At 46.7% G+C, this 22,161-nt stretch overlaps 11 protein-coding genes across 11 annotated transcripts; 7 read left to right on the forward strand and 4 right to left on the reverse strand.

Annotated features, from left to right (window-relative positions):
- Positions 1–42: 42 nt before the first annotated feature.
- On the reverse strand, positions 43–1,293 carry PGK1 (phosphoglycerate kinase; the record flags this gene model as incomplete). Its single annotated transcript, XM_022609721.1, has 1 exon — positions 43–1,293. One exon carries the CDS (start codon positions 1,291–1,293, stop codon positions 43–45), a length of 1,251 nt encoding a protein of 416 aa, XP_022466088.1.
- A 1,007-nt stretch (positions 1,294–2,300) lies between these two features.
- On the forward strand, positions 2,301–5,444 carry ADP1 (putative ATP-dependent permease ADP1; the record flags this gene model as incomplete). Its single annotated transcript, XM_022609722.1, has 1 exon — positions 2,301–5,444. One exon carries the CDS (start codon positions 2,301–2,303, stop codon positions 5,442–5,444), a length of 3,144 nt encoding a protein of 1,047 aa, XP_022466089.1.
- A 145-nt stretch (positions 5,445–5,589) lies between these two features.
- RPC34 (DNA-directed RNA polymerase III subunit C34) lies at positions 5,590–6,597 on the forward strand (the record flags this gene model as incomplete). Its single annotated transcript, XM_022609723.1, has 1 exon — positions 5,590–6,597. The coding sequence occupies one exon, from the start codon at positions 5,590–5,592 to the stop codon at positions 6,595–6,597; it is 1,008 nt and encodes a 335-aa protein (XP_022466090.1).
- A 373-nt stretch (positions 6,598–6,970) lies between these two features.
- ADY2 (Ady2p) lies at positions 6,971–7,777 on the forward strand (the record flags this gene model as incomplete). The annotated part of the gene is made up of 1 exon (XM_022609724.1): positions 6,971–7,777. One exon carries the CDS (start codon positions 6,971–6,973, stop codon positions 7,775–7,777), a length of 807 nt encoding a protein of 268 aa, XP_022466091.1.
- Positions 7,778–8,009: 232 nt separating this feature from the next.
- On the reverse strand, positions 8,010–10,001 carry KNAG0I00560 (uncharacterized protein; the record flags this gene model as incomplete). Its single annotated transcript, XM_022609725.1, has 1 exon — positions 8,010–10,001. The coding sequence occupies one exon, from the start codon at positions 9,999–10,001 to the stop codon at positions 8,010–8,012; it is 1,992 nt and encodes a 663-aa protein (XP_022466092.1).
- NCE101 (Nce101p) lies at positions 9,998–10,168 on the reverse strand (the record flags this gene model as incomplete). Its single annotated transcript, XM_022609726.1, has 1 exon — positions 9,998–10,168. One exon carries the CDS (start codon positions 10,166–10,168, stop codon positions 9,998–10,000), a length of 171 nt encoding a protein of 56 aa, XP_022466093.1.
- A 1,728-nt stretch (positions 10,169–11,896) lies between these two features.
- On the forward strand, positions 11,897–13,513 carry AIM14 (putative metalloreductase; the record flags this gene model as incomplete). The annotated part of the gene is made up of 1 exon (XM_022609727.1): positions 11,897–13,513. The coding sequence occupies one exon, from the start codon at positions 11,897–11,899 to the stop codon at positions 13,511–13,513; it is 1,617 nt and encodes a 538-aa protein (XP_022466094.1).
- A 986-nt stretch (positions 13,514–14,499) lies between these two features.
- RCK1 (putative serine/threonine protein kinase RCK1) lies at positions 14,500–16,293 on the forward strand (the record flags this gene model as incomplete). Its single annotated transcript, XM_022609728.1, has 1 exon — positions 14,500–16,293. One exon carries the CDS (start codon positions 14,500–14,502, stop codon positions 16,291–16,293), a length of 1,794 nt encoding a protein of 597 aa, XP_022466095.1.
- A 308-nt stretch (positions 16,294–16,601) lies between these two features.
- On the forward strand, positions 16,602–19,832 carry AMS1 (alpha-mannosidase; the record flags this gene model as incomplete). The annotated part of the gene is made up of 1 exon (XM_022609729.1): positions 16,602–19,832. The coding sequence occupies one exon, from the start codon at positions 16,602–16,604 to the stop codon at positions 19,830–19,832; it is 3,231 nt and encodes a 1,076-aa protein (XP_022466096.1).
- A 174-nt stretch (positions 19,833–20,006) lies between these two features.
- On the forward strand, positions 20,007–21,134 carry CDC43 (protein geranylgeranyltransferase type I subunit CDC43; the record flags this gene model as incomplete). The annotated part of the gene is made up of 1 exon (XM_022609731.1): positions 20,007–21,134. The coding sequence occupies one exon, from the start codon at positions 20,007–20,009 to the stop codon at positions 21,132–21,134; it is 1,128 nt and encodes a 375-aa protein (XP_022466097.1).
- Positions 21,135–21,170: 36 nt separating this feature from the next.
- Positions 21,171–21,953, reverse strand: LYS5 (holo-[acyl-carrier-protein] synthase; the record flags this gene model as incomplete). The annotated part of the gene is made up of 1 exon (XM_022609732.1): positions 21,171–21,953. The coding sequence occupies one exon, from the start codon at positions 21,951–21,953 to the stop codon at positions 21,171–21,173; it is 783 nt and encodes a 260-aa protein (XP_022466098.1).
- Between the last annotated feature and the right edge of the window lie 208 nt (positions 21,954–22,161).

Raw genomic sequence — 22,161 nt, forward strand, 5'->3', positions numbered from 1 at the left:
TATCTAAATCTATATATCAAAACGGTTCAAGGGCATGATCATTTATTTCTTTTCAGACAAGAAGGAGACACCTGGCAATTCCTTACCTTCTAGCAATTCCAAAGAGGCACCACCACCGGTAGAGACGTGAGAGATCTTGTCAGTGACACCGTACTTCTTGGCGACGGTGGCAGTGTCACCACCACCGATGATGACGGTGTTACCGGCAGAGCAGGACTTGACGACTTCGTCCAACATGGCCTTGGTACCAGCGGCGAACTTCTCGAATTCGAAGACACCTGGTGGACCGTTCCAGACGATGGTCTTGGCCTTGGCAATGGTCTCAGCGAAAAGCTTTCTGGATTCTGGACCATTGTCAAGCCCCTGCCAGCCGGATGGGATACCGTCCTTGGCGGAGACAATCTTGGTGTTGGCGTCAGCGGAGAAGGCGTCAGCGATGATGAAGTCGACTGGTAGGACGATTTCGACGTTCTTGGCCTTGGCCTTTTCGACCAACTTTGGAACGATCTCGGCACCGGCCTTGTCGAAGATGGAGTCACCAATTTCGGCGTTTTCAATGACCTTCTTGAAGGTGAAAGCCATACCACCACCGATGATGATGGAGTCGACCTTGTCCAACAAGTTGTCGATCAATTGAATCTTGTCGGCAACCTTAGCACCACCCAAGATGGCCAAGAATGGTCTGGTTGGGTTTTCTAGGGCCTTACCGAAGTACTTCAATTCCTTTTCCAATAGGAAACCGGCGGCTCTCTGTGGCAAGTCGAAACCGACCATGGAAGAGTGGGCTCTGTGGGCGGTACCGAAGGCGTCGTTGACGTAAACATCGGCCAAAGAGGACAATTGGTGTCTGAACTTCTCGACGTCCTCCTTGGAGGCCTTGACCTTCTGGCCGTCGACCTTTCTGGAACCTTCCTCCTCGATGTGGTATCTCAAGTTCTCTAGCAGGATGACGGAACCTGGGGCAGCGGCCTTGACGGCGGCGTCGACCTCTGGGCCGACACAGTCGTTCAAGAATTGGACCTTCTTACCCAAAAGGGTTTCCAATTCGGCGGCGACTGGAGCCAAGGAGTATTTGTCGTTTCTTTCACCGTTTGGTCTACCCAAGTGAGAGGCCAAGACGATGTATTTTGGTTGCTTTTCCAAGACGTACTTGATGGTTGGCAACGCGGCGACGATTCTCTGGTTGGAGGTGATCTTCTTACCGTCCAATGGGACGTTGAAGTCAACTCTGATGAAGACACGCTTGTCTTTCAAGTCCAAGTCCTGGACAGATAGCTTAGAAGATAGAGACATTTTCTATTGGGTGGTTACTGTGTGTGGCAGGTTGGTAGAACAAGAACAGAAGAAGCAAGAGTTAGAATGTCAATTGAGCCCTAAATAACGTAAAAATTAAACCACACCTAGCAATAACGGGAAACCAATTGGTAATGTTCAGCAACCTTATATATAATCTGACTCTCTCTCTACAAGAGAAAGTGCGGCATGAGCCTCAGAGCGCAAGAAAAAAGGTGATGATCCGTTGTGTTCTACACAGGGAGAGCGAGGTGCGTTGCTGCGTTTGTTGCTGTTGACCGTTGCCCTGTGAGCGTGTCTCCGAGGGTGTCCAGTTGGTGGGAGAGGGCTTGTTACACAGTGGGCTGTTGGCGTTTCCAGAAACTTCTACTACTAGTGCTGCTGCTGCTGGTAGTGTGTGTGTGGTAGGCTGAAACTGCTTGTACGTGGCATCAAATGGTGTCACGACAGTGAGCGAAGAAAGCGAAAAAAGAGGAATCTCCAAGAAAATACCGCTACACGCTTTGACCCCTGGAGATCGGGCTTCCCCTACGGACGGGTGGCTTCCACTAAAGTGACCGGCAGCCCTTTTTCCTCTTTCGGTTGGTTGCCCGGACTCAGGGAGGCAAGAAGGGTTATAGGATGCCGCAAGAAGTGGGTGTCTGGGCGGAGGGAAAAAACCCAGTTTTTTTCCAGGTCACATGTATTTCACGTGACCTGGAAATAACGGCACGTGCGTATCACGTGTTTGTTTGGTTTTTGATTTTTGCTGACTTCCCCCGCCTCCATCTTTGGCTGCCTTCTCTGCCCGGGTACCCCTCTTCCCTTGACATGAGTTGATAAAGATGGGCCAGTTCAATGTAAGGGTAGTAGAGTTGCAAGACAGACAGACAGTTGGATGGGCAATCGTTAGTGGTACTACACATCCAGTGGGGGTAGTGTTATTATTACTATTGGTTGAGTTTGAACTCTACGTTTTGTAGGTCTGGGATTCACGTTTGAACTGGTGTTTGCGAATAGGCCGTACGATGAGGAATAGATTTATGGTGCGGTGGGCTCTACATTTGGTGGTTTTGTGCAGCACGGTGCTGGTCAAGTCTGTGCTAGCACAGGATTTCGATATTTTCGATATCAGTCGAAGAATTAACGGTATCTACGCCGCCGAACTCGAGAAGCAACTGTCCTTCTTGACCGTGCAAGAGGGTCCTGTTTCCAAACAAGACGGCGACAAATGTCCACCGTGTTTCAACTGCATGCTCCCCATATTCGAGTGTAAGCAATTTTCGACTTGTAACGAATATAACGGCAGGTGCGAGTGTATAGACGGGTTTGCCGGTGACGACTGTTCTGCACCGCTCTGTGGGGCACTTTCAGACGGGAACGATAAAAGGCCCCTGAGAAACGACACTACCAATCGATGTGACTGTGAAGACGGGTGGGGGGGGATCAACTGTAATATCTGTGAGCTGGACTCAGTTTGCGATGCATTCATGCCGGACCCAACCGTCAGCGGTACTTGCTACAAGCAGGGGATGATTGTCAATAAACTGTACCAAGGTTGCGATGTGGTCAACGAGAAAATATTGGAAGTCTTGAAGGGGAAGATCCCACAGGTGACCTTCTCATGTGACAAAGCTGGGGGTGAGTGCAACTTCCAGTTCTGGATAGAACGGGTGGAGAGTTTCTACTGTGGCCTGGATAACTGTACCTTTGAGTACGACCTGGCAACTAATACCTCGCATTACACGTGCGCGGATGCAAGGTGTCAGTGTATCCCGGGGACCATGCTATGCGGGGCCAATGGATCCATCGATATAGGCGAATTTCTAACAGAGACAGTGAGAGGACCCGGTGACTTCACTTGTGATCTCGATAACAGAGAGTGCAAGTTTAATGAGCCCGCAATGGACGACCTGATATCTACAGTTTTCGGGGACCCCTGCATCGAGCTGAAGTGTGAGTCCGGGGAATGTCTGCATTATAGTGAGATTCCAGGTTACAACCCTCCTGATGCGGGGAATGGGTACATGAGCTGGGAGGCGAAAGTTGCATTGACATTGACCTCTCTGTCCCTGTTGGGTCTTGTGACAGCAGCCATTTTTTACATCTCGAACTCACCATTTTTCAAAAATGGATCACTGTATTCAACATCCGGTAGTGATAACTCCGGTGACGATGGGGAGAATTTCTTGAGGGCACAGGTATTGACTACCTTGTCCTTTGAAAATATCAGTTACGATGTCCCGGGGGCTAAAGATTCCAAAATAGAGGAGAAAGTATTGAATAGCATCACAGGTATGGTTAAACCAGGTCAAATGCTAGCTATCATGGGTGGCTCCGGTGCAGGGAAAACTACGCTACTTGATATATTGGCAATGAAGCGTAAAACTGGCCGTGTTCAAGGCACGATTGCAGTAAATGGTCACAGTATTTTGAATAAGCTGTATTCCAAGATGATCGGGTTTGTCGATCAAGACGATTTTTTACTCCCCACTTTGACCGTCTATGAGACCGTCTTAAACAGTGCCCTTCTTCGATTACCAAGGTCGATGCCCTTCACTGCGAAACGTAAGCGTGTGAATCGTGTCTTGGAGGAATTAAGAATAATGGACATAAAGGATAGGATCATTGGGAACGATTTCGAGAGAGGTATTAGTGGAGGTGAAAAGAGACGTGTCTCTATCGCTTGTGAATTGGTCACCTCTCCAGCGATACTGTTCTTGGATGAGCCGACTTCGGGGTTGGATGCGAACAACGCAAACAACGTTATAGAGTGTCTTGTGAGGCTTGCCAAAAATTATAACAGAACTCTTGTCCTGTCGATCCATCAGCCCAGATCCAACATTTTCAATTTGTTTGATAAGTTGGTTCTTCTTAGTGACGGGGAGATGATTTACTCTGGTGATGCTATTCGAGTCAACGAATTCCTGCTCAACAACGGGTACAAATGCCCGACCAATTACAACATCGCGGATTACCTGATAGACATCACCTTCGATTCGACAAACAAGTTGAAAGCTAAGAAGCGGAAAGCGGGTGGTGAAGAAGGTCACACACTCTCTAACATGTTATCCCCAGATGGGAACTCTGATTCTGGTATCCAGAATGAGTGGGAGCATTATGCGGTTCATAGGGATGAGATCCGCAGTCTATTGGCGGATGACGAGTTGGCGATGGGGGACTCTGAAGATGCTGCCAACATGCTACAAGTGCAAAAATTGCATGAAAGTTTTAGGGACGGTCCATATTTCGGTGAGTTGATGCAAGAGATCAAGTTGGTCCAGGATTCGCAGGGCGACCATATGACTTTGATACCTAAATCCAGCAAGCCTGCTACTTTCCTACAACAGTTATCGATTTTGTGCTCAAGGACTTTCAAGAACATCTACCGGAACCCGAAACTGTTGATGGCAAACTATCTGTTGACCGCTCTTCTAAGTTTGTTCCTCGGGGTGTTGTACTACCATGTGAGCAATGATATCAGTGGGTTCCAGAACAGGATGGGGTTATTTTTCTTTATCTTGACGTATTTCGGGTTTGTCACTTTCACTGGGTTGAGTTCTTTCTCTGTAGAGCGGATAATTTTTTTGAAGGAGAGGTCCAACAATTACTATGGGCCGGCCGCTTACTACTTGTCCAAGATCATATGTGATATATTACCTCTACGGGTGATCCCACCTGTGTTGATGGTGATGATAGTGTACCCTCTAGTGCAACTAAATTACACTGCAGGCGCATTCTACAAGTGCATTTTGATTTTGATTCTGTTCAATGTGGGTGTATCATTGGAGATTCTGACTATTGGTATTGTGTTTGAGGATCTGAACAACTCGATCATCCTTAGTGTCCTTGTGCTTCTTGGTTCGTTGCTGTTCAGCGGCCTGTTCATCAACACGCACGACATCACGAACGCTGCGTTCCGATACTTGAAGAACTTTTCCATCTTCTACTACAGTTACGAGTCGTTGTTGATCAACGAGGTGAAGACGCTGATGTTAAGGGAGAAGAAATACGGTTTGAATATAGAAGTGCCCGGTGCTACGATCTTGAGCACTTTTGGGTTTCTGACGCAGAACATGGTGTTTGACATCCGTGTGCTTGTTGCGTTCAACATTTTCTTTGCCGTTGTTGGGTACCTCGCGTTGAAGTTCATTGTCATCGAGAGGAAGTGATGGAAGAGTATGTACTAAGTAGTGTAGAAAAAAAAAATACCTACGAACAAAAAAAAAAAATTTCGAGATGAGCTGTTGGGGCTGCAGTTGCCAAGTGCCCAATACGATAACAGCAACTGCCTCCGCCCCCCTTCCCCCGCCCTTGATGAGTGCATTAGTAGGTGGATTGATCGATGGTAGTGGCGGCAGTCCCCTGGGACCACAGCTGAGCGACCACGCCCGAGAGTTGCACACGAAGATGCTGGGATCTGTAGCGGGAGTCCCCAAGATGTACACGCAGAAGGAACTACAGACGTTGTTACCCCTCGTGAAGTCGCTTGGAGACCTGATGATGATTGTGCAGGAGTTACTGGACCACAACCTGATCAAGCTCGTGAAGCAGAACAACGAGTTGAAGTTCCAAGCTGTGGATGCGAGCGAGGCCGCGAAGAAAACGGCAATGTCGTCCGAGGAGTCCCTCGTGTACTCGTACATCGAGGCGAGTGGCCGAGAAGGGATATGGTCCAAGACGATCAAAGCGCGGACCAACCTGCACCAGCACGTGGTCCTCAAGTGTCTCAAATCGTTGGAGTCGCAACGGTACGTCAAGTCCGTGAAATCGGTGAAGTACCCCACCAGGAAGATCTACATGCTCTACAATCTACAGCCGAGTGTGGAGGTCACCGGTGGCCCCTGGTTCACAGAGGGGGAACTCGACGTCGAGTTCATCAACTCCCTGCTGACGATCGTGTGGAGGTTTGTCGCAGAGAACACTTTCCCCAACGGGTTTGGAGACGACACCACCACGCAGTCACGCGATGTACAGTACGTCCCTGGCCACAAGAGTTACTCCTCCACGGGCGAGATCCTCGAGTTCATCAGCGCGTCACAGGTGACTAACGTGCAGCTACGTGCAAGCGATATCCGTGCCCTGTGCGAGGTGCTACTGTACGACGACAAGCTGGAGCAGACGGGCCACGACTGCTACCGTGCGACACTGCAGTCACTGAACCAGCTGAGCGGTGGCGTAGAAGCGAACGAAGCGCGGGACCCAAAGGGAACCCAGCCGGCGCTATCAGACTGCGACGAGTTCTCCATCTTCGACCACTACAAAGTGGTGCCGCCCGTGCACAGCGACGCGGAGGCCGTGTTCTTCGACGAGTGGGTGCTGTAGCGGGGTCTGGGTGCCGGACGAGCGGAGCGCCGACTGCTCTTTACCCCGAGCCCCCGCTCCGTCCCAAAGGGGGAACGCCCGGCCCGCCGCGAGATCTTGGAGTAAAAGACAATGGCGGCGGCGGGAAGGCGTTGGGGTAAAAAAAGGAGGGGAAAGGCGGAGATGGGCGGCTAAAAAAGAAAGAGGTTGGGTGGCAATTGAGGGTCCACCGTGCGCGCCTGTGTGACGCTCGCTCTTATTTTTTTGTATATAAGGAGCGAGGGGATACCGGATTCTGTTTCCCCCTCGGTGGTTTCCCGGAATGGTATGATACACTGGAGACTGAACTGTATAGTACTAACACACATAACACATAGCACATAACACACGCGCAATGTCTGACAAGGAAAACATGAGTGGGAACACTGACCTGGAGAACCAGATCCCTGGGAACGATAATGACAATGGGTCCATTGGGAGAATCTACACGAGCGGTGCTCACGACGAGTACGTGTACATTGGGAGGCAGAAGTTCTTGAAATCTGACCTGTACGGTGCCTTCGGTGGTACGTTGCAGCCTGGGCTCGCTCCTGCGTCCACGCACCGGTTTGGGAACCCTGCGCCATTGGGGTTGTCCGCCTTCGCGTTGACCACTTTTGTTCTGTCCATGTTTAACGCCCACGCTCAGGGGATTGTCACTCCAAACGTCGTCGTTGGGTTGGCAATGTTCTACGGTGGTCTCGTACAGTTGATTGCAGGTATCTGGGAGATCGCTCTGGAGAACACTTTCGGTGGTACTGCTCTGTGCTCCTACGGTGGGTTCTGGTTGTCCTTTGCAGCAATATACATCCCCTGGTTCGGTATCCTGGAGGCCTACAAGGTCAAGGAGAGCGACTTGGGAAACGCTTTAGGGTTCTACTTGCTGGGTTGGAGTATCTTTACCTTCGGTTTGACCATGTGCACTTTGAAATCAACGGTAATGTTCTTCCTGTTGTTTTTCTTACTGGCGATAACTTTCCTACTGCTTTCCATCGGGGAATTTACACACAAGTACGGTGTCACAAGAGCAGGTGGGGTTCTAGGTGTCGTTGTCGCATTCATAGCATGGTACAACGCCTACGCAGGTGTCGCCACAAGACAGAACTCGTACCTATTGGCAAAGGCCATCCCCTTACCCGCTACAGAGAAGACCATCTTTTAAACGGAAATTCATATTATTATAAACTACTTTCTTCTACCCCCCCCTTTTAACGACAACTAACGCATTTTATTTTTAGCGTCTAATTTAAATTTTAACGACTCTTTTCCTCTCTCTCTATAATAAAAAAAATGAAGGATACTGTGCTACTTTGTATAATACAAACATCTGTACTTGAAGGGCAAGAAGAAGCTCAACGGATATTGTCTCTTTGCTTTTAATGAATGGAATATATTTAGACCTCTAAAAAATATAACAGTGTGTCTAAAACATCTTCTGAATCAAAGATGGGGCCATCGGAGACAACACCGACACTGTCGTTCTCACTGTCACTGCTGTAAAGTTGCCCGGGGGAGGCAGACTTCATGTCAAACTGGCTTTGCAAAACTGGTCCCTCTTCCATGCCAGACTGGCCAATACCGGTCACTAGCAACTCACCGACATTCACAACCCTCGTCTCACACAGCTTGAAATTGCTACGCAGACACAGAAGCGAGTGTCTCCCCACTGTCGTCGCGTTGCAACAGGCCACGAAAATACGGAACGCAACCAAGTACACACTCTCCACAGTCTTGCGGAGTTCACAGTTACTACCCGCAACGGAATGCTCACGGTACAGTGACAAAACACTGAATGCATGGTAGACACTGTAAATAGCGTACCAGTACTCCGCGGTGAATAGTTTCTCCCTTACCAACTCCAAAAAAGTACGCAAGATGGCAAGCGATACCTCCACGCAACGGGTCGCCATCGAGATCTGATATTGCAACCCAACGTGCAAGTTTGCATCCAGCACTACGTACCCAAGGAAGGGCCGATACAACACGAGCTGGGTCAGACACCGGTCCAGCCGGAGTAACTTACAGGGGAGCACGTAGGGCCCCGTTTCGTGCCCCAATCGTAGGGGTTCCGGTAGATCGCGGCGCCAGGACTCGATCTCGCGCTCCAGCGATGAGATGTGCTCGCGGATCGTATCAACCTGGGACAGAGTCGCCCCCAGGGTGAACGTGGAGGTGTACTCGTACACGTGAGAGAGCACCGTCATCAGTCTCGTGTGCTCGTTGTTCATACCACAGCTGCTGATCCGGGTCGTGTCCCCAGCAGTCGTGCCAAGCGGCTCTTGGATTCCAAGAACTGTGATTCTGTCATCGTCAATATCCAAGGGGATCTCTTGGTCGATTAGTGTGTCAGATAGAGTCGTTGGAAACCCCAACAGACTAGTCAGGTACGCGTTCATCTTGTAAATAGACCAGAAGAGCCGTTTTTTCACCTCATCTTCGATCACTGTGGGGCCCACAAGCGAGGACTTGAGATGGTACCCCTCCCTGATGGAGCTCCGTAGAGCAATCCCAATCAGGTTGTGTGCAGCGCTCAAATCAGCACAGAATTGTAAGTATAAAGACATCATGAAAACGGTCTGGATGGTACGCAAATCGGAAACACAGTATAGATCGATCAACCGTTTCGAATAGGAGAAAAAGGACCCCCCATGGTCGCCACAGTATCGCTGCAAGATCGTCAACTCTGTGTTTGAGCTCGTATGGGAGAACAATGATCCAACAGCCAGTACGGAGTAAATGAGCGCCTCGTTTGCGCTGCTCCACGCCACGGACGAGTCCTCGTCATACAGGGAGTCTAAAATCTTCACAATGGTAGGTCGGTGGTAAAACCGGAATAACACGCACGCTTTATTCCAGGCAAGAATTATAAGTTTCAGAGCAACATCCCTAGGAGGTAAGATATGCTCCAGTCTCGGATCCGTGTTCACCAAACCAGCTGGAACTTCCCTGTCCGGACTCTTTTCCATCCACGCTAGCAGATTTTTCTTCACGGTTTCGTCCTTTGAGGTTATGCATTTCTCCAATGTCTGCCGCAGTTGCGAGTTAAGCGACAAGTTCGTGTGAGGCGGTCGATTATAGTTTTGGTCTTTTTGATCTGTTATGTTTTCAATCGGGGCCACTGTGGAGTCCAGTGCATACAACGAAGAGGATTTCGCAGAAAATGCCTCCCTAGTTGTGCTGCCATGCGATGCGTTCTTGTATATACACTGGTAGTGATTTTTCGTACAGAAGGAGCAAGGCACCCGCCCATCGCACTTCCTTTTCTTCCTCCTGCACATCGAACACGCCGTTCTAACACGCTGTTCCTTCAGTTGTAATTGTCTGGTGACAGAATTTGCAGACAGAACAAGCATCTTCGGCTGTCTGTCTGGCTTGAGTCCGTTCATCCCTCAGTATGGTTTGATCGGGACAATAAGACAGTCGTAGAACCGCCAGTCTTACTTGCTATGCTCAATCGTCTCCTCTCAAAGACGTAGTAACTAGTGGTTCCAATACAAATAGCCACAATCGGATCCCAAATTCTACCCAACAGATATGGCGCGTGTTTTGTCATTTACAATTACCAGCCAGGCGAAAGGGCGTACACAATAAAGATCTTAAAGAAGAAAGCTGCCGTTACCACCCTCAAATACCAAAGGATAACGGAGGGAGTGCAGCAAACGGTTGTATTGTTACTAACGTTTGTTCGTCCCGCTGGCTCCAATCAAACAGAACGTTATTGAAAGTTCTTGAGTCATTGAAAAATTGGCGACGGAAAGAAAATATACAAAATGCCGTTTTCAAGAATTGAACTGGAGATCATTTTTGGGAGGAAAGACGCAGAGATGCAAGTGCTTGCGGATACTGTGATTTGTACAGAGATGCAGCTGGAAACGGAAGGTTCCTACTCTTTGCTCCGTCTTCTTTCTCAGAATCACGTTAGGACATATTGTAGGGGACTGTGTCTGAGGGACACGATACGAGCTTGGCAAAGTTCTCCACTGCTTTTACACTTAAGAGTGTGTCCCGTTAAAATTATCTCTTGTATATACTACTAGCTAAATTGTTAATGATATAATGATCTCGTTGCTCTGATAATGCAGGAGAAATCCACCATCCCTGACAACCATCCACTAAACCTTCTTTCAAGAGGCAGTATTGAATTTGTTCAACCTCTCGTCCAATTCATCAATGACTTTTGTCGTTGGTGATATGGTTGGTGCAACCACCGTCTAGATATTGCTCAAGCTTTAAGGTTGTCTCCTTTTTATTGGTGCTAAAGGCAGCATTCATATTAGCCAATAAAACAACTGTATGAATCTGGGCTAACAGAGTGTCAGTCGGCTTTTTCGCCTTCATTTTCTGGCACTGGTCACTTGGATGTCCACTCTTGCAATTCTTACAGTGCTTAAGGTCACTCTTTCTAAGCTGGGTGTGTTTAACGATCAGGGCGGAAGAAGTTACCGAGGGTTCCTTGGGAAGCTTTGTCAGCGCTCATAAGCTGTTGAAAAGGGTTTAAGTTTTTCAAGTATCAATTGTTAAGGTTATCCATAGTCTATATATAATAAAGTGGGTAATTATGTGTTTATCTTTATTTGGGAACTGCTGTGGTGATCCTCTGTGACCACTATAACCAGCGTCTAATCTTTCTTTAATATATCAACTTTGTTTCAAATAAGTTTTTAATATTTATTAGCTTTTTAAAGAAAGTAATATAATGGCACGGGGAAATTGAAAAAACATAAATATTAAAAATATTGAGGTGATACCCTGGGAAGGCCTGCTCTGGGTCCTGTGCGGATGACTCTGTAGTAAATGATACGTTGTTAGTAGTGCGTCGAGAAGAGCCTCGGAAGGTAGTGTTTCGTTTGGTAGTAGTTCGTGGGGGACGGGTTTGTGATTTCATGTTGGGACAACATTCAAAGATCACCTCTTTACAATTCCCCTTGAATACTTGAAACCAAAGTCTCTACGTTGTAAGCCTTTCATTCATATCTTACGGTGTACCGGTAGTTGCGGTACATAGATTTGCTTTGAGAGATACAGAGGGAAGCAACCATTCAAGACAATCCTCCGCACAAAAGCCCTTACTCAATTACGCACCTGATCTAAGTGTTCCTGATTGTTTTAGTGGTCAAAGTTCGGACTCACTCCGCATAAATCGGTCATTAGAAAATAAGAAAAATTAAGATGTGAAGATCAAAAGCCCTTTTTTTTGCCGTCACATAAGACAAGAGGAGACGTTATTGGAGGTGAAGTCTGTTTGCTAACCGTTAAATCAGCAGCGGTTTTCTTTGAGGGTATGATGCCTGTGTCTGCTGAGCTTTTCAAGAGACACGGTAACACCCATTACGCGAATATTGGGTACGGTTACTATGTGCTCGCCGTAAGCGTGGTCTACGTTGCATTTCTTTACGGTATCAAGTTTATACCGAGGAAATGGAGTCAGAGCAATAGATTCTTGAGATATGTTACCGGTTTGAGCGTACCACTCCACTTATTGATCTTAATGCTACCAATCTTTGTGCCGTTTGTTCATCACTATTCCTTCCGTGAACACGTATCGGTTTATATCAAACGGGTTGGAAGATTAAGTTACGTTTTACTCTCGTTAAATCTGTTTCTTACGTTAAGGTCACCAATTTCACCGTTTAGAACTCTTTACGAATATGCGGATTTTTTACCACTTCATAAATGGTTATCCCGTTTGATAGTAATTTTGGGATTAGTCCACGGTATTTGGTTTGTTGCCAAATGGGCAAATGACCCTAATGTGTCCCTTGTTGAGAAAATGTGGCATAAGAAACGAAATACCGTTGGAATTTTAATATCTGTACAGTGCTTACTACTTATTATACTTTCTTTGAGAACAATAAGACGGAAATGGTATTGGTTGTTTTACTTCAACCATAACATAACAAACATCGGCTTACTATTCCTCACGGCGGTCCATGCTCGCCCCAATATCGTCAAACCTTACATTTTCATCAATTGTCTGTTGGTTATTGTCCATGGAGTGAACCGTATCTGGAATGTCCAAAGAATGGAGATCAATTACAAGCTGAGATGTGGTGGTGGTGAATCCAATTTTGTCATTGTTTCATTGCCCCTCACGCGCCCAACAACGGAAACGTTGGAATGTTCGCACGTTAGAGTGAGCCCCTATCGAATCTACAACCCACTGTACTGGCTGACAGCGTCTCACCCATACACTGTCGTCGAGCAGACGGAGAACGATTTGAAACTCGTCATAAACGAGTCCACATTCAAAATGATTCCGGAGAAACAGTACTCTGTACAATTCTGTGGGTTCTCAGACAATGCGGAAAGTCCAATAACACGTTCCATACCGGAGGACCCCTGTACGAGAATAGTCATTGTTGCAGGCGGTAGTGGGATATCGTACACGATCCCCTTTTACAGACAACTTACACAGAGGACGCAGTATACGAATGTACAGTTCGTGTGGATAACGAGGCGCCTTGAGGAGTACGAATTCATTGAGCAGAACTTGAGGGGCCTTCTACCGGAGACCGCAGAGATATACGTCACTGGGAACCCACTACAAGAACAAAGGGCGATAATCACCACCACAACACCCGCGATGCACCAAGATGGGGGTACTGAGGGGTTGGACTTCGAAGCGATCGAGTTGGGACAGTGGACACCGCAGCAGCAGCAGCAGCAGCAGAAGCAGCAGCCCGGAGGGGAACAACGTAAAATTCACTCCGGTAGATTCGAGTGGGGAGCGCTACTTGGAAGATCCGGCAGCGCGGTAACCGGAGAACAACCGGCCGAAGGTGATCGTGGCGGCGGGACGTGGCTGCTCTCCTGCGGGCCGGAATCGCTCGTGGACTCTGCCAGTCGATTCGCGCAGGAGAACGGGTACGGCGTCCAAAAGGAGTCGTACTCGGTGTGAGCAAACGGAGTCAAAAACACGCGGAGCCGGGGAACCGTCCGTGCGGAGTGAGCGCCGCAGCCTTGAAGTGGGGGGGAAAGCGGGGTTTTGTACGGCGGTTTCTGTGCACGCACGGCGGGACGTCGTCCCCGACGAAAACTGACGCCTCGTGCAGGAGTGGCGCCGGATTTGGTAATTTTGCCTTCCGGGGCCATTGTTGACCCTTTCCGCATGCGGTCTGCGTGCCGTTTTGGGCAAGAGTGTTTCCCGATTTATTGCTTTTCTGCCCTCGCTCACGGCTCTATTGTTCTCCGGGGAAAGAAGTTCCCTCGGAATTACACGCAGAGCGCGCACGTCCGCCGCGGCGCTTTCTGTGCGGAGCACAGCCTCCGTCCCCTCACGGCGCACGGGAGGTTCTTCCATTTCCTGTGAGGAGCTGTGCCTTCTAAATTTGCAGAACGGCATCGGAAAAACTATTATTCTCTTTCTTCTCCTCGAGGGACTTTTTCGGGTGTCCCTCCCCCCTCAAGAACTCGTCATTTTTCTTTTGTGTGTGTAGCAACCCTTTTAAAGTTAGCCTCTACGGGTTCCACTTCGTAAATCCGTTGTTGGGATGCCCATTATTGTGACCGTAATCCGGTTTTTATTTTTTTTGCTTTTTGTTTTCTTCTTCCCAACGCATCCCTTCGATGTCACTAAAGTGTAGTTCTAATTTTGCTGTATTCGTTATTTTCGGCGAATTCTTTAGAAGGAACAATGACGATAGGGATAGTCAACTAACTCCATCCCCCCCCCCACTCCCCCCTCTGGGGGATTTTGTAATAATAAGGAACTCCTATGTTTAATGTCTGGATTATGCATCGAGATCCAAGCCACTTCATACTTTTTTTTTGTAGCTATATAAGAATCCTCGACTATTCTCATTACACATCCTAACAGAACTACTTGTACTGGTTGAACAGATACTATCTTACATAGAAGTCCCCAACACACACATACACATACAAATGTTAGGAGGTTTAGAAAAGCTATTCAACAACACATTCGAAAAAAGCCCGTTCACGGCGGAAAGTTACAATGTCAATGCCACCACGACTTTCAATGAGCCATTCGAGTTCGATTGTGTCGCCAACAACAACAACTACAACTACAACGGGATGTACTTGAACCAGAATGTCGATATTGGGGATCTGGAGAATAGGTACTTCACTACCTCTCCACCTTCTATTGGTTCTGATGTTTCCTTCACGATGCAGGAACCTACTGATCAACAGAGTAACAATTACGGATCCTCTTCGTCATCGGTCACACAGTCACCAATGAAATTCCCAATCATGGTGCAAAGAGAGGCTATCCCTGAGGATTACTTTCCAGAACAAGAGGAACTTGAAAATTATACACTGATCAAACAAATCGGTCAAGGTGCTTTCGCAAAAGTTTTCAAAGCTGTCCCCTCGAGAAACGGGTCCAGAGCATACCTTTTGAATAATTATAGAGAGGTCGCCATTAAAGTCGCTAGGAAACCTGTGGCAGCTAATGGGAACGACCCAATGGTTGAACAACTTCAATCTCATAGTCGACACCACCAGCACCACCAGCACCACCATCACCACCATCATCACAGGGGGAACAAGAAGACCCCCAAGACAACAAAACCAGAGGAGATAATGAGTGAGGTTGCCATACATAGAACCGTGTCTCAGGGGACCCCACAGATTGTCCAATTTTTGGACTTCCAAGAATCACCATCGTACTATTTTGTTGTTTTAGAGAAAGTAGATGGAGGTGAATTGTTCGACCAGATTATCAAGTACACCTACCTCTCCGAGGATCTATCCAGACATGTCATCAGACAAGTCGCACTTGCGGTAAAGCATTTGCATGTCCATGGGGTAGTCCACAGAGATATCAAACCAGAAAACATCCTATTTGAACCGATCCAATACGTCCCATCTGAGAGACAACATTTCAGGAAATCGGATGATAGGTCCACAAAAGTCGATGAGGGGATGTTTTTCCATGGGATTGGTGGTGGTGGGATTGGTACTGTCAAATTGACGGATTTCGGTCTCTCCAAATTGATCTACGAAACGAAAACGAACACTCCCTGTGGTACTTTGGGATACACAGCACCAGAGGTCATTCGCGAGGACAATTACTCCATGAAGGTAGACATGTGGGGGATTGGATGCGTGCTTTACACCATATTATGTGGATTCCCACCATTCTTTGACGACGAACCAAGTCTACTGAGGAAAAACATCTGCGAGGGGAACTACACTTTCTTAGAACCATGGTGGAACGAGATTAGCATTGACGCGAAAAGATGCGTTTCCCGTCTACTGGAGGTCGACCCGGCGAGAAGGTATGATGTCGATGACTTGCTCAACGACCCATGGCTGAACAGCAGCAACTACGACGCTCAAGCACCATGCGAGGATGACCTAGAAACCATAATGGGCCCCCCATCTGTATCGCTGCATTCCAACGATACGACAACCACACCAGTCCCAAGTGTCAGCCGAGCAGATAGAACTACAATGCTCCACAATGCATTCGTCCAAAGCAACGACGTTCAAAGATCGAGAGACGATAAACGCCAGGTCATACTAGACACTGGCATGATTGCCCCCGCAACACAGCAAACAAGACAGTATATTGGCGAGCAGAGGTTTCAACAGAACGGTGTATCCAATTTTCTGGGTCTTAACTTACAAGGTTCCAGTCTCTGGAGGAAGAGAAACCACGGTATCGCTAACCAAATGAGGCATTCCCCATTGGATAATCAGTTCACATGCTAGCGCACAAGTACCCTACAATAGTCATTATAACAAAAATCTACACGCATCGCACTCATGTGCATACTAATTTCCGATATATATCTATTCAGTTAATATCCCATTATACAAGTAATATACTCATCAGATACGCATTCATCATCACCATCGTCACCGACACTCAATTGGACACGTGCCAGACGTTCGGGTAAAAATGTAATAGCAACGTTTCAATAACCTCTATATATAAAAAGGGGAGATGAGATTAGTTAAACAAACAAGACACGAATATTCCACGAAGGGTGCAAGTCTGAGACTATTGGGAGTGCACCATGTCCGGATACCAGAGAATTACTTATGATCCACAATTTAAACCTGTAAGGAACATTTACGAGGACAGGTTGAGACAGTTTATTAGCAAAGGTGGCGATTATGCAGATTTGAACTTGCCCAGATTCTACGATAAGGAGAGAATTTCGTTAGATCAGAAGCATGTCAATGTCTCTTGGTACCAGGTTCCATTTGAGGAGGGGAGTAATCCAGTGTCTCCAGATAAAAGGCCCTCTTGGTCTTCAGTTATTGAAGGTGAGAGAAAAGGGAAACTAGAATTTAAGAAGGCCCACATTGGCCAACCATTTGGGCCGAGCTGGTCAACAACGTGGTTCAAGGTCGAATTGAGGGTCCCCTCGAAATGGGTACACTCCGGTGAGCAATTGATCTTTGAATGGAATTGTAACAACGAGGGCGTTGTCATTGACCCAGACACCCTCCTACCTGCAACTGCGTTCTCCGGTGGTGAGAGGAAGGAGTATCTGCTACCTAAGAGTAACTCTGGAGAATATTGTTTTTTCATTGAGGCAGGAAACAATGGGATGTTTGGTTGCGGGGATGGGTCTGATATCAATCCGCCTGATAATAACAGATTTTTCCATTTAGACAGTGCAGATCTTGTCTGGCCTGATAAAGAAGCTCGTGCACTGTACATTGATTTTTGGATGTTAGGTGATGCTGCCAGAGAATTACCTGATGATACCTGGCAAAAACAAAGGGCTAGACAAGTGGCTAACGAAGTGATGGACATGTTTGATTACCGGGACAGAGCTAGTGTCAAAAAATGCCGGGAATTTTTAAAAGAAGCCTATTTTGACCAGTTTCTAGACTCTCCAGAGGTATACTACAAGGGAGATTCTCAACAGATTACCTCAGTTTATAGTATCGGTAACTGTCACATCGACACCGCCTGGTTATGGCCTTTTGCAGAAACGAAAAGAAAGATCGTGAGATCCTGGGCCTCCCAATGTACTTTAATGGACGAGTATCCTGAATATCAATTTGCTGCCTCCCAGGCGCAGCAATTTAAATGGCTTTTAAAATATCATCCAGATTTCTTCAATAAAGTGCTTATCCCAAAGGTACAGCAGTCCCAATTCATCCCCGTTGGTGGCTCTTGGGTCGAAAATGACACTAACATTCCCTGTGGTGAGTCCTTAGCAAGACAATTCTTGTACGGTCAAAGATTTTATTTACGTCATTTTGGCTGCAAATCGGACATATTTTGGCTTCCTGACACCTTTGGTTACTCGTCTCAAGTTCCTCAGATATGCCAACTATCTGGCATAGACAAATTCGTGACCCAAAAGCTTTCTTGGAACAACATCAACAGCTTCCCACACTCAACCTTCAATTGGGCTGGTCTTGACGGGTCACAGCTTTTGACACATATGCCCCCTGGAAACACGTACACTGCAGACTCTCATTTCGGTGACGTTCTAAGAACCGCCAAACAGAACAAAACAAGCGAAGCTTACCCATCGGGCCTGATGATGTACGGGAAAGGTGACGGTGGTGGTGGTCCGACACGCGAGATGCTGGAAAAAATGAGGAGAATCAGGTCGATGAGCAACAAAAACGGAAATGTTATTCCCAAATTAAACGTAGGGAAGTCTGTTGATGATTTCTACGCAGACATTTTGGCAAAAACGGACAATGGCTGCAAACTACCTACTTGGGAGGGTGAACTGTATTTTGAATTCCACAGGGGAACCTATACTACCCATGCTGAATTAAAGAAGTTGATGAGATTTTCCGAAATTGCAATTCACGATCTCGAATGGTTAGCCACAAAAGCCTCTGTGCTATTCCCTAAACACTGCAAATACCCAATCAACGAGATTAATGAACTGTGGGAAGACGTATTGTTATGTCAGTTCCACGATGTTTTACCTGGAACTTGCATTGAAATGGTATATAAGTATGAAGCCGTGCCAATGTTGAAGGAAGTCTTGAAGAAATGTGCCTTACTACAGGCTGAAGTTTTGAAGGCACTAAACAAAGTCGGCACCACAGATAATAACACTTACATTACAACCTTACCATGGGCATATCCAGAGTTAACCTTGCAGAACACTAGAGGTCATGAGGCGAGAATTGGGGAGGACAAAGACTCTTACGTTTTATCGAACAGCAAGCTGCAAGTCACTATCTGCAAAGAGACCGGTGTTATTGTCAGCGTACTAGACGTATTAACCAATGCCGAGTATATCGATATAAAGAATGGGAGAAACAAAGCTGGAGCTAATCAATTTGTTTTGTTCGATGATAAACCTCTAAGCTGGCAGGCCTGGGATACAGAATTATACTCTGTGAACCAATATAAAAATGTTACCAACGTGAAAAATATCAAAGTAAAATCAAACGATGCCAAATGCTGTTCAATCGAAGTGGTATTCTCTATATCCGATGATTGCGAGGTAACAACGGAGATTTCATTGAATGCTGTCTCCGCCGAATCTCGCGAATTGAGCAGGGTCGATATTACGACTAATGTTACCAATTGGAATCTGAGAAATCAGTTTTTGAAGGTTGAATTCCCTGTGAATGTTCGCAGTGAATATGCTTCCTATGAAACACAATTTGGGGTAACAAGAAGACCAACACACTATAACACCTCTTGGGATGTGGCAAAGTTTGAAGTTTGTTGCCATAAATTTGCCGATTACTCTGATTTCAGTAAGGGTGTTTCTATCTTGAATGACAGCAAGTATGGGTTTTCTACACACGGCAACCTAATGAGACTATCGCTACTACGTTCTTCGAAGGCCCCTGATGCCCATGCCGACATGGGCTCGCATACAATCAAGTACGCTATTTATCCCCACCGCAATGGCCTATCAGCAAAAACAGTGAGGTCAGCCCATGATTTCAATCTGGCCCACAGGTACAAGGTACCAATGGCAGTAGCAACTAAGTTTGACCATTTACTTTCCATTTCTGGCGATGAAAATGTTATTCTTTCCAACATAAAAAGAGGCGAAGACGATAAGGCATTGAACTCAGAATATAGTTTGAAACCAAGGGAGGAAACCAGCATTATTGTAAGGGTGTATGAATCCTTGGGAGGGGAGGCTCATGCTACCCTCAAATTGAACTTGCCTTTACACAAAGTGCTAAAAGTCGATAACCTAGAATCCAAGGTTCTTGTGCCGTTGGAAGTTTCCAAGGAGGGGCTGGTTCCGATCCACCTGAGACCATTCGAGATAGCCACTTACAAGTTTATTTTTTAAGTTGAGAGGTTTTTTCAAGTGAGTATTAACTTCTTATACATATATGAATGATCCACTACATATTTTAGTATCTACTTTGTCACCTTGTGGTTATTAGACGTTAGTGAATTATTTTTTTTAATACTATGACTTTTTTATCTTTGAGCCTAAGAGAGCGAACTATAAGAACCTTTGATGGTGAACGTCTCGAGGGGGAATTGGCCGATGGACCAGGGTCAGAGAAAGCTTGTCAAGTTTTTAGAAAGACATCTAGGGTTGTTACCGGTAACACAAGAGGGGAATGATGTCAATAAGCTAGCAATTGTATTTTATTCTCTAGAATCATTATCCGCTTTAGACGAGCTTGTCTGCAAAAAGTACCATCCCTATAAGAGCTGGTTGCTTAAACATTACACAACGTGGGTCGATGCCGATGGAAGGGAGCTAGGTGGATTTGTAGGTAGCTTGAACCTGGTTATACCTGGTGTCAATTCACTTAGCCTGGCGAACACGCTTTTTGCCTTGGTGTGCCTGTTAACGTTATGTGAAAGTTACGAAGAGTTTGAAAATACCGTAGCTCCTCTGCGAAAGCCGATAATCAAATTTATCAAGTGTTGCCAATTGAAATCTAATGGTGCGTTTGTGTCTGTTCTGAATTATCAGAGCTCTGAGCCTTCCCCAGTTGACCATCACGACTTACGCTTTTGTTACATTGCAGTATCCATATTATATCTGCTTGGTGATCGTTCAATATCAGATTTCCAGCGACACATCAATGTTGGAAAGCTTATGGAATATATAATGGCACAGAGATGCGATGTTGGAGGGTTTGGAGAGTTTGGCGAACCGCACGCGGGCTATACATCTTGTGCCCTTTCTGCGCTCAAATTACTGGGCCAGTTGGACCAACTGCCAAATACGTACAAGGAGGAGACTATTTTTTGGCTTCTCTCAAGGCAGACATCAGGAGAAGGGTGCGAGTTTTTACAAGAGGGAAAGAATGAGAACTATGACGCACTGGATCACGGTGGCTTTCAAGGCCGAGAAAATAAGTTTGCCGATACTTGCTACGTATTCTGGTGCTTGAATTCTCTGCAATGTTTGACACCGGAGTGGACACAGTTCACTCGGACGGATCTTGCCCGCTCGTTTCTACAGTCGAGGACCCAGAACAGTGTTGTTGGAGGTTTTAGCAAGAACGACGAGGATGATCCCGACCTGTATCACACTTGCTTAGCTATTGCTGGCTTAAGACTCACAGAGGGCAAGTTTAATGGGGAGCTATGTATTCCATTAGCCTTGTCAGATAAGTTTCGACTCTAACCAGGAAGTCCCCAAACTTTGACTTATTGAATATATTTATGCGTATGCGTTTAATCCAAGGACCTTTAGCACTTCATCAAAAGATACAGTAACTAATCGAGGAGTCTCTAGACACAATTGGAGGTCCACATCGTCACAACATACACTGATGACCTCTCTGCGATGGTCGATCCATATGGTGTGGTAGATAACGGGCCTGTCTGGATTTATACACTTCCGGAATGTCTTTAGATGCATGTCTACGATACCAAAATCGATCTGCTTCAAGTCAGAGTTCAGACCGTTGCCAATGTATTTCGTGTAGCATTCCTTCAATGACCAATAAAAGGCAAACTTCTCATGGATGTTCCCGAGAGGGCTTGCCACGTAACCGTACTCTTCTTCCGTAAATATGTCCCGGTACAGTTCTACTTCATTCGGCGTCTTGAGGTCCGCAGGTGACGCAATATCGATACCAACTTCAAAGTTCCCGATATTTTTGGGACAACATGCCACGTACATTGCCACGTACTTATCGCCGTTGGTCATGCTAAACGCCAATTTCTTATCTACAAGCTCGTTTATCAGAAAGGGTTTGCCCCAAGGCCCTCTACCGAATTGTAGCGCATCGTAGCTAGAACAGTTCGAGTACAACAAACAGCCGTATATCTGTAATAGCCTATTGCACAGTGCTTTGTTCTGATCACACCGTGCCCTCTTCCGCAGAATGCCCGTCTGCCACGACAATGGCAGCAACCTCATTGCCGTTTCAAAGACGAAGTCATCGCGTAGCCCAGCGGTCTCGACATCTAGCACCAATATCGAACCCCCAGTTATCATTAATACGGTTCAGCGGGGCGCATAGACCAGTTAATGCCCCTCCTTGTGGTGCCACCAACTGCTGTTACGAGCTCATCGAACGCACCTCCAATTATCATTCGATGTGAACAAAAAGTGATGTTTTGTGTCAAACTCGAACACACTCAGTTAACGTCACTGTACACAGAGAGAAAGAGAGAAACCAGCAGTCTCACGTATGTCTGAACCA

The sequence above is a fragment of the Huiozyma naganishii genome, chromosome 9 (assembly GCF_000348985.1).
Source record: "Huiozyma naganishii CBS 8797 chromosome 9, complete genome".
NCBI classification, from domain to species: domain Eukaryota; kingdom Fungi; phylum Ascomycota; class Saccharomycetes; order Saccharomycetales; family Saccharomycetaceae; genus Huiozyma; species Huiozyma naganishii.